Consider the following 11940-nt stretch of genomic DNA (forward strand, 5'->3'; position numbering starts at 1 on the left):
AATATTTCATAACTTATTTTTTTCCCCGCTGAAGTGCTTAAGATAGGAACCCGGGAATACTCTATGTGGCTACTATATCTGTGAGCACATGCATAGTTTTATGGGATCCAAGGGACTAAAGATGACGCCGCACAACTTTAAAGTACATAAAATTAAATTATTAATTGTTAATTATTTTCTAGCTCCTTATATTTAATTCTTCATGTAACATTCACATATTTCCAAATTATAGATGTTAAATATTCAACAAGGACTCTTGAAGAAGGAAATAATAACGGCAATATGTGAAGGTCTTATTGGATTCCTAATGGACGAGGTGGTAAATCCACAAGTATAATTTTATTACGGTGGACGAAATTTAGACGCTCCAAGCAACACCTCGACGGGAAGATTGTAGATATATAGTTTGATTTGTATATATAATATGCGCTAAGATCGATTTGTATAGTATGCTAAGAATTGTATATATATACTAAGAATTGTGTGTATATATAGTAATTGTATAATTACTAATTTCATTCGTTTAAATACTAGTTGATTTCATTATAAAAAAGTCTCAACTACTAAAGGTTAACAAAAAGGTCGGGGTACATACGTGATGCATGAAATTACAGGCACCATGCAGGTGCCTGCATGGTGCGCGCCTGAAATTTAAGTAGGACTTTAGTCCCGATTGGGTTTCCCAACCAGGAGTAAAGAGCCTGTCCCGCGCCTGGCGTGGCAGGCCCTCTAGTCCCGGTTGGTAAAACCAACCGGGACTAAAGGGTGGCTTTACTCCCAGTTGAAGGACCCGGGACTAAAGACCCCCGCTTTTGTTTCGATTGGTTTATCCCGGATAGGTTTTCGGGAGATATGCACCCTACCAATCGGAAGTAGGACTTCGCTGGCCTTATAAGACTACAAGCTCGTCTACCTTATAACTGCCAGCGTGAGGATCGGACGATGTGGATTACTGATTCTACAGGGAACTAATACTGAAGAAGAGCCGATGCATTCTTCTGCGTGCTGGCAGGTGTTAGTGCGCTCGCATGATCGAAAACTGAAGGGAACCTGCCCATGTATGCATATAGAATTATATATATAGATTCAAAATATACCGACTTATTACATCAAGTAATACATGCATGCAACACCTTATTGCAGATCTCTTTTTGTCTCCCATGTCACCATTCACATGCTAACTTAATTTGTCTCCCATGCATATGATAAATAAATAGACACTTAAGGAGTGGCTTGTGTGTCGTACAGTACGACACATAAACGGCTAGCAGTACGACTCGTACTGCTAGCCGTTTATTGCACACACCATAATGCTAAGCTAGGCTTCGTCGTCCTCGGCTGCTGCTAGCTAGCACCATTAATTGCTAGACAGAATCATGTGTCTTGATTAGCTGAGACTGAGAGCTTGCATTGGTTGGATGAGATGATGGAGTAGTGTTTGTTAATAATTAGGGGTACATCCTCCTGCCGCCGGAGCCGGCCTCGCGCTGGCAGTTGAAGTAGACGGCGGCGACGGGCGGGCTGAGGTTGTAGAGCTTGGCGAAGTCCCTCGTGTTGAAGTTCTGGCGCCACCTGGGGGCGTACACCGTCTGCCGGCCCAGCTGCTGGAACAGCACGAACACGAAGCGGTGGATCCCCATGGTCGGCCGAGGGCTCTCGTAGCACATCAGCTCTTGCCCTGCGCTCATCATCACCAGAGCCATGCATGCATATCGATCACATACACAATCGTTATCAGTACTACGTGTACATGTGTAATAATGTTTTGAACTAATTAATTAACGTTAATTATGTGTGTGTAATTTATCTCCCTCTATGTAGCAGATCGATCGACAAGTGTAAATAATGCCTGTGTTGTGTGATTGTGTCGTAGTAAAAAGCTAAGCTTGTCTGGTGGACAGAGGGTAGCAGAGGCAGATTAAGACAGGGACTGATGGCTCACCAAACGCTGCCCCGGTAGATCCTGGAATATCAGTGACCAGCCTGCAGCATGAGAAGACAAGAGAGTGGATCAATCCGTATACCATCATCTTATCATGACAAGATGTACATGCACTAGCTCTAAGCCTCTATACAATGGTCTAGCATATACACTACATTGTCCGAGAGAAGAATAATCATCTGAATAAAGTTTTCATTACCAGTGCAAATACTCCCTCAGGTTAGGGTCACTTGGGCTAGGAGCATCCGGATCAATCATCACCTATAAATCAAGGATCAACACAAAAATTAATTAAGTCGTATACGAAGTCATTATGTTTCTTTTTCATTCAGCTAGGCACGTACGAAATTAATCACTAGTAATAAGATATACATAGAAGTAATTAATGGTTAATAATGGTTATGTGTATGCTGCGACGACGACTACGACTTCGAAGACGTACGAGGGTGTAGAATGTTCTCATGTCAGGCCCGCCGACCTCGACCCTGGGCTGGCGCGAGACCATGGACGGCTTGAGCTCGCAGCCGTTGGCGATGGTCCTGGCGCCGAAGCTGACCCTGAGGTTGGTGGTCCGGGTAAAGGGGTCCAGCACGTCGCCCACAACCCTACCAACGACCAACGGGTCCCTGTCCCTGCCTCCGGCCATCTCGTCGCAGCTTGCTCGCACGAACAGGGGTGTTTTTGTACTTGGCTGAGACCTGCAGCAGCAGCAGCAGCAGAGCTTCTTCTACCTGTAGCCTTGCTTGGCCTACTGGTTTGGTGTTGTTGGTTATTTACATGCTTGTGTCCTGGCACTTTATATAGAACTCCTTCAAGCTCAGATCGTCTTGGGTTGATCGACCGATGAGCTCACTGTGCTCTGTCCTTGTGCATGCCGTACGGCATCTGTGTCTGCGTTGAACAATTAATAGAATCTGGCATCCCATTCTATCTCCATATATGGACGTGACGCGTTCGGCCGTCGGGCATCGCGTCGCTGTTGATCCACACGCCAAAGCAGTGGCCAGCTCTCTCCTGAGTACAGGCACCAGCATCGTCAGTACGTGCTGCTGCTATTGTACGCCTGACCATGTGCATAGAACATCTCTCAATCCATCACCTCTTGCTAAGCTCCATCTTCTCTCCATTAGTACTTTGTTGCGTCTCGGACTCGATTGACCGAAGAGTGAATGTCTGCCAATTACGACGTGGTAATTTAATGGTGGCGACACACGCATAATGCATGTTTTTTACCTTGTTATAGCTTATTACATGCTTAGCCTGATTTGCTCAGGCAGGATAGGGTCTCCTTTGCCGCCATTTTGTACGCCCGATGTTATTCATCGCAGGGCCTTGCTGCCGATCTGTGGCGTAAAGCTTCCGTTTAGGTGCATGGTGACGATGCGAAAGGCGAACAAGATCTGAACTTTGGATAGTCACAGGACGAGAGAGAGGGTGAGGAACATGTTTTGGTGGCGAGGGGCCTTAGCTTGCATTGTGTGTGGTCGGAAAGGATGAAGAAGACGCGCGGCATGCGATGTCAGATCAGTTGCCATATTGGGAAAGCATACAGACGACGCACACCAGTAATAGGTTATCCCCTAGAGAATATGGATGGCGCGATCAACACCAAGGGCGACGAACTTAGCTTGCCGGCTTAATCAGAGAGCATCAGTAATGCATGCGCGCTAATGTAGTGTCAGTAGCTAAACCTACGACGTTATTGACAAGATGCTTCATTCCTCTCTTTTGATCTGATTCCTTTTGTCGTCTCCCCACAGTTTTTCGAAAGTGGACAAGAGTGCTAGCTAGTTTCTAGCTAGTACATTTCGCTAAGATCTGATTCCTTTTGTCGTCTCCCCACAGTTTTTCGAATGTGGACAAGAGTGCTTTCTAGCTAGTACATTTCGCTAAACAGCTACTCCCGTCATCCCGCAAAGAGTGTCCCTTTAAGTTTGTCTTAACTTAAATTATCTTAAGTTTGACCAAATTTACAATAAAAAAGTATCAATATTTATGACATGAAATAGGTATGCTATGAAAATATATTTCATAATGAATCTGATGAAACTTGCTAGACATCAAAAACATTAATATATTTTTATATAAACTTGGCCAAACATAGGATGGTTTGACTTATGACGGAACTAATGGACACCTTTTTGCGGGGCAGAGGGAGTATAAGGTAATGAGTTTGTGGGTTCATCAGCAATTTGCCAAAACTGTTGGGAATGCTAGAAATCATACTAACAAAACTTTTTGTCACTCCGCTAAAAATACTAATGGGTAATAATACTGTTGGCCACATGTAAAAGAACTATTAGAAAAGATAGAATCTTTTGTGGTGGCTGACTTTTTATATCTGTTTTCTTTTATCCTTTGATGAATTTTTGAGAAAAATATATGAAGAACTAGTGCTAGCAGAAAATGTTTAGATACAATACACACATACAGATGAACCCTCGGCAAGGCCAGGTCGCCGGGGCTTGCAAAAGGGAAATAAAGCTTATGGACTGTGTCCTACTTCCTCCGTTTATTTTTATAAGGTGTTATATGATATAGTACAGTCTCCCAAATTACATTTTGACCATTAATTTCTCTTATATTATATTTTTTATGGTTATAAATTTATAATCATTGTAGAGTACATTTGATTACAAATCCAATGTAGCCATTTCAAGCTTACATCATTAAAAAAATTATTGGTTAAATTATTAGTCAAAGATAGCAAAGTTGGGTTTCCCAACCGGGAGTAAAGAGCCTGTCCCGCCACTAGGCCCTCTAGTCCCGGTTGGTACCGGTTGAAGGACCTGGGACTAAAGACCCCCTCTTTTGTCTGGATTGGTTTATCCCGAATGGATTTTGGGGAGATATGCACCCTACCAATCGGGACTAGGACTTCGCCACCCTCCGATTCCATGTCCATCATATCGGCACACATCTTTGCACATACGGTCATCCACTTAGGTGCAGTTGGTACCTCTTCGTACGTACAGTCTCCTAATACTAGGAAGCTGTTTGTGCCCTCGTCGAGGGGCACATAACACTCATGAAGGGAAAATGGTGAGATTTGCAACACGCCTGACATAATCGCTAATGATAGTCTATTGCCTCCGGACATCGAAAGATGACTACATGATGGTGCAACCACATATAAAGGATGCACAACATCACCTGTCTGGGCCACTAATGGGCTGAATTTGAATCATACAATTAAAGAAACAAACACACCAGTGAGAAAATAATGAATTATTCTCTAATACATAAACTCAATCTTGCTAGGCCACATGCCAACAAAAGCATGCAAATACTGTTTATAGTTTAATTTGTTTGGATGCGTGTTTCTCATGTGTTGCATCCCTACAGGTACAGACTGTTTAAACTATACATAAACAAACTGTGTATGACAACATGTATGAATGGAATTTGTTCTAGTTTAACTCTAAACACTTTGGTGGCACGTACAAGCAGGTTGAGGGATCCTAATCGTCCTAGCTTCTTGTTCTACTCTTTTCCTTGTCAATGCCAAAACTCTGCTGCGAGCAAATTTTCCATCACCCAAAACTGCAACGCGCCCATGAGCAAGCCTACCGCGTCGCACTCCCACCCAACGGGGCCAAAAATTCACCAGTCCCACGCGCGCGTACCCGTCTGGATAAGAAGAAACCCTATGTCCCGCCACCCCCCGATCCCCTTCCTCTTGGTGCCCTTCTCCTACCACACTCCAGCCGCCACCCACACTCCCAGCCCCGCCCCCTCCCCTCCCTCCGGCTGCCGCCGCCCCCTCCCTCATGCCTCAGTGCTGCGGCCGTCGTCGCCGTGGTGGTGCTCGCGGCTAGGCCATGGTCAGGACCCCCTAGCTGCCTTCTTATTGCTTGGTACGTACACTTCTTCTTTTTCTTTAATCAATTTGTTCATCTTGCTCCCTACGATGTGAGAAAAAATGAAGTCCACATGACTATTATTTGTGTCAGATTGTTGTGACATTGAAACATATTTTATTTTTAAAATAGAACAAGAATAATGGCAGACCGTGAATGGATGTATAGTAGTTGGTCTCGTGGGCAGCCTCCTTCTCATGAGTGGATTGAAAACACAAACAACTTTCTAGACCGCACATTCTCTATGTTGAGTCTGGTTGAAAATGACACCATTAAGTGCCTGTGTGCCTTGTGTCGAAACTATGCTAGGCATAAAAGGTTTGAAGTAGAGATGCACTTGTGTAAACATGGGTTTAGGGATGACTACAAAATATGGACGACATCACATGGAGAGAGTCATGTTTAAGTTGGAAGTGATGAGAGTTCTGAGGAAGCTGATCGCATGGATGATATGTTAGTTGACCTAGGTGTTAACCATGAACCTACAAATGACGATGAGCTCACACCCTCAGCCCGGGCTTTTTATAGGATGGTTGCTAGTGCTGATCAACTGGTCCATGAGAACACAACACACTCATGTCTTTCTGTCGTGGCACATTTGCTAGCTTTGAAATCACAGTACAATATGTCAGTTGCATACTTTGAAGCAAACTTAGAGCTAATCAATGAACTACTACCTTCAGAATCTAAGGTTCCCAAGGACTTTTACCAGTCAAAGAAATTATTGGAGGGTCTAGGTATGTCATATGTAAAAATTGATGTCTGCTATAACAACTACATGCTTTACTACACGGACAATAAAAATAAAGACAAGTGTGATGTTTGTGGTACCTCACGTTATGAGGAAGGTCAAAGTAGTGTCCCACATAAAGTCTTGCGGTACCTTCCCATCACAGATAGACTACAAACATTGTATGGACATGAAAGGATAGCAAAGTTGATGCAGTCTCACAAGTAGTCCACATCTGGTAAGATGTTGCACCCATGTGATGGGGAAGCATGGAAACAGTTTGACAAAGACTTCCCAGATTTTGTTAGGGACCCTAGGAATGTGCGCCTTGTTGTGGCAACAGATGGTTTTACACCCTTCAGTATAAATGCAGCTCCCTATTCATGCTAGCCAGTTTTTGTTACTCCATTAAATCTTCCTCCTAGTACAATCATGAAATCAGAGTACATTCCTTGCCCTTGTAGTGTTGGGTCCTGAACATCCCGAAAAGAAACTAAGCATTAGTCGATGCAACCTTTAGTCAATGAACTGTTGAGCTTGTGGGGTGGTGTTAAAACTCAGGATGCTTCAATCAAGAAGAACTTTAACATGCATGTAGCCTATCTATGGTCGATCCATGATTTTCCTACTTATGATAAGTTTTCTGGATGGAGCACTCATGGTAGGCTTGCATGCCTAGTTTGCTTGTGTGATAGCAAAGCATTCCGACTACATAATGGTCGCAAAGCATGCTGGTTTGATTGCCATAGGCGTTTCTTACCTACAGACCATGAATTCAGATATCAAGCTAATGCATTTAGAAAGAACACAATGGTGCATAATGAGCCTCCAAGACATTTGTTAGGGGAGGAAGTCCTAGCCCAAATTAACATATCAATGGCTGATACAAATAACTTTGGTATATTGCACAATTGGACACATCTTAGTTGCTTTTGGCAACTTCCATACTTTCATAAATTGTTGCTACGGCACAACATTGATGTGATGCATAATGAGAAAAACATGGGTGAAGCTATATGGAATACATGCTTTGATGTAACTGAGAAGACTAAAGATAATGCTAAGGCTCGGAGAGATCTAGCTTAAATTTGCAACCGTCCCTCACTACATTTGAAGTTAAAGCCAAACAGAAAATGGGACAAACCCAGGTCTTCATTTTGCATTGATAAGAATGACAAGCCAATAATCCTTAGTGGTTTCAAGAACTCAAGTTTCCTTATGGATATGCAACTAACATTAGAAGAGGTGCGAACTTGACTTCAAGGAAGATCTTTGGGCTAAAAAGTCATGATTATCACATTTTCATGGAGCGCTTACTTCCTGTTGCATTCCGTGGTTTCCTTCCAGAAAATATATGGATTTGTTTGGCGGAGCTAAGCTTTTTCTATAGGCAGTTGTGTGCCAAAGAGCTTAACCATGACACCATATGCTCACTGGAACAACAAGTTGTTCTTATTTGCAAAATGGAGAAGATATTTTCTCCAGGTTTCTTCAATCCTATGCAACATCTCATTCTTCATCTTCCTTATTAGGCTAGACTAGGAGGTGCTGTCCAAGCCTGTTGGAACTATCGAACTATCCATTTGAGAGGAAAATCCAACAACTTAGGAAAAAGGTACGGAATAGGGCTTATGTTGAGGGTTGCATCATTGAGGCTGAATTAGTTGAGGAAGCCACAAATCACCTATCTCTTTATTTTAAGCCCAATGTTTGATCAGTTAGAAACAAAATTCCTCGATACAATGATGGTACTTGTACCTTTGAAAGTTCATGCAACCTTCAAATCTTTCAATGCCCTGGCTGGTGCATTAGCCCTCGGGGTGTTCGTGCACTCTCAATAGAAGAGTATGAGACCACTTTCCTATATGTTTTGACAAACATGCCGCAGATGGACGAACACTTCAAGTAATATACACTTTTTTCCTCCAAAGTATAATCGATTTTCTATAAATATTATTAGTGGTTGTATTCTAACTTACTTTGCTCTTCCTAGTAAATTTGAGAAGGAACAATGGAAGAGCAAAAATAGACCAACACCTGAATAGCTCAGGGATTTGAGGTTAAATGGGTGGAAGAGTAGCCGAGAGAAGTGTAGGCCTAATTTCTTTGATTGGTTCAAAGAAGAAGTAATCCGACTAAAACTTTTCATATTAAGTACTGTAATATTTTGTTTCTAACTAAAACTAACATATCAAAGTATCACTAATTTGCAGTGCATGCAGACAGCTGGCATTGATACTGCATTATGTCATCTATCTTCTGGTTTTCGTAGATGAGTAACAAGCTATGGGTGCTATGATGTGAATGGGTACAGATTCCATTCAAAGGAACATGAGAAAACTAAATCAGGATTAGCTACAGTTAATAGTGGTGTTTGTGTTTCCTATGTTGATGATGACAATAATGAGATGGAGTATTATGGTGTTATTAAGGATATCATAAAAATAAAATGGGAAGGGAGTTTGCAACTAGAGATGGTTTTGCTTGATTGTGATTGGTTTGATCCAACACTAAATGGAACTAGGAGTACTGAAAAGTTGGGTCTGGTGGAAATTAAGCATGCTGCTAGGCTTTCTGTTTTTGAACCATTTGTTATGGCAAGTCAAGTAAAACAAGTGTATTATTTTACCTTATGCCTGTAAGAGTAGAGCAGATCTACAGGAGTGGTGGGTTACATATCAGGTTACTCCACATGGTTATGTTTCCCTAGATGGCAATAGTGATGACGCAAACCCTCCCACTAGGCTAGTACAAGAAGTGTCTTTTTTCAAGAGGTGGGATTGGAAGGCACATTTGTCATTGATTTGGATATCGAGCTAGATAATACAACTCCTGTTGTTTCAGATGAGATAACTAGCCCTAAGGATTTGGAATTTTTGTCAAAATTGAATATTGAAGGTGATGGTGAAGAAGCATTGGATGATACATACGAAGAAGATGAAGATGATCAAGATGAAGATCATGATGAGTTGCGTGAACATCCAGCATATGATCCAAATGATTATTGAACATTTTTAGTTTACTTTCTTATTGTAACTGCCATTGTATGCCTTTAACAACTTGTGTACCTTTTGGAACTAAACATGATTTGTGCTTATGCATCCTTTACATGTGTTGCTGCATAATCCATGTTATGTGCAGAAAGTGTCCTTTACATGTGTTGTTGAAAATTCCTAAAAATATATCCTTTTGTGCATGAGATATACAATGTACTTATTGCTTTGCTGATGATAATGCAGAAGATTCACTTGCTTTGGCACAAAAATCTTACGAGCAAGCAGGGTGCATCAAGGGGTGGGAGTAGTGATGGCAGTATTCAGTCCAACAGAAGCAAGGGAAATCAAGGTGTCCAGTCCAACAAAAGCAAGGGAGCTCATGCTGGGAGCTCTGAGAGGAGCATTGCTGATGGTGGTAAATTCAAAAGAGTTAACACCAGAAGGGCTGGAGCTCATGCTGAGAGCTCAGGAAGGAGTAGTGCTGATGGTGTTAACTCCATAATGGTTGCTGATGGTAGTGTTAACTCCACAATGGTTGGAGCTGATTTTGAACACTCTAAGAGGAACAGTGCTAATGGTGCTAGCCATGGTGTCAACACTCAAATGAATGGTGCTAGCGATGGTGTTAACTCTCAACTAAATGGTGCTAGCGATGGTGGTAACTCCCATGTGATTATTGGTTCCAAGTGAGTCCTTGGGGATGCTCCAAAAAAAGGGAGGGCAAAGATGTCTCAGATAGAATTGAACATGGCCCCACGCAGTGGGAGGGTGGAGCTTGCACCTAAGGGTCATCGGTAAGTGCAAATGAGCTCATTTCTGTGTAGTACCATAGTCTTGTCATTCTGCTACTAATTGGAATCATGAATATGTATTAACATATGAATTTCTTTGTAACAGTAAGTTCAAATATGTTGCTTATAACCCTAAGGGCCTTAAGTATCCCTCACAAGTGGGAGCTATTCTGAAACGGGAGTACCTAGGCATTATAAAGGTATGATGAGTAGGGCAATGTTGTTAAATAACACCCAACATTGTCCTGGAATGATTATTATTGGAAAAAGAATAGAGATGGAATTTGTTATGCCAAAAGAGTAAAATAGGAGTTCTAGGTTAGTAATCTATCTAACTTCTAATTTTATGGATTCTAATATTTTGCTCACTTCTATACGTATCTAACTGTCTTACTTGGCCTTGTCCTACATATGCATAAATTGTTTACAGTTCATCCGCGACATAGGGTTACTGCTCACAAAATTTTAGAAGCATTTCTAGTGAGAAGAGTAAGCAATATGGTATACCAACTCCATCTGGAGGCTGTCAAGATGTACTTTCACAAAAGGGATGAGACATGTGATGATACACGAGCACGTATCATTGAACTTACAGAAGAACAGTACCTAACTTGCCAGTTGGAATGGTGCAGTAAATCAGCTTGGGCATGGTTCTGCAAATATTGGACTAGTGATGAGTACAAGAGAAAGAGAAAGATAGCCCAAGATTGTTGCATGAGTTCTGAAGATAATGCTCAAAATAGAGGAGGTTCAAGGAATTTTTCGAAGACACAACAAATCCTGGTATAAGAATTCTTGTGTCTTGCCTAATTAAACCATTGGCCTCTACAAAGTTTTCCCTTGCATAATTTGATGTTTCTGTTCTTGTAGGGACATACTTTCAGTCCTGAGAAGAGCAGCACTTTAAATACATACGCTGTAATGAAATCTGGATTCAAAACTGTAGACAACACTGGAAGGGCTGGTCCTATCCCCAGCCAGAAAGCACACAAATGCTTGGTATGCTTTGCATTATTTATTTGATTATCTCCAATGTAAATGTCCTTGTTAGTAGCAACTAATCAATTTAATTCTTAGAAAATATCTTACAAATGTAGTAGTTCGATCATATAATGCTTATTTGATTATGCGCACATGGGCATTGTTAGAGTATATACTCATTCCTACAACATGAAATTCAAAATCTGCTTATTTTTCATATTTCATGATTTTCTACTTATTTTAGAATGACTACAGATAGCTAGTTTCAGATGAGAATTCACAAGAATTAGATGGAAAGGCGCTGCACATTGTAGGAAACGGGATGAAGTATGGGCGTGTTCCAATAGGTGATGGTGTTGTGTACAAGGCAATTGTTCTAATACATAGTAAATCAGTAGGTTTTAAGCTAATCAATCCTACTGAATATGATAGGGTGCTCAAAGAAAATGAGCAGCTGAAAGAGACTAATGGGATACTCTTTGAACAAAATAGTGTTAAACGTGCATGCATCTGAATGTAATACTCCTGTTTAGTTACAGGCAATGTATTCTGATTTTGGAATAGAACCACCTGCTGAGCTATTGCGGCGTCTAGAAAGTATTGATGCACGTCGTCAACAGGTTACAAATTTTACTGAATG

The 11940-nt window shown here is 41.5% G+C and overlaps 1 protein-coding gene and 1 pseudogene across 1 annotated transcript; one reads left to right on the forward strand and one right to left on the reverse strand.

The window, feature by feature from the left end:
- Window positions 1-1061: 1061 nt before the first annotated feature.
- On the reverse strand, window positions 1062-2771 carry LOC117833709 (protein VERNALIZATION 3). Its single transcript, XM_034713302.2, has 4 exons — window positions 2385-2771; window positions 2142-2203; window positions 1943-1983; window positions 1062-1678 (listed from the first exon to the last, which is right to left on the reverse strand). The coding sequence occupies exons 1-4, from the start codon at window positions 2586-2588 to the stop codon at window positions 1449-1451; spliced, it is 537 nt and encodes a 178-aa protein (XP_034569193.1). The 5' UTR covers window positions 2589-2771; the 3' UTR covers window positions 1062-1448.
- Window positions 2772-5944: 3173 nt separating this feature from the next.
- LOC140220191 (uncharacterized) lies at window positions 5945-10218 on the forward strand (annotated as a pseudogene).
- Window positions 10219-11940: the final 1722 nt, after the last annotated feature.

This window comes from Setaria viridis, chromosome 8 (assembly GCF_005286985.2).
Source record: "Setaria viridis chromosome 8, Setaria_viridis_v4.0, whole genome shotgun sequence".
In the NCBI taxonomy this organism is placed as follows: Eukaryota; Viridiplantae; Streptophyta; class Magnoliopsida; order Poales; family Poaceae; genus Setaria; species Setaria viridis.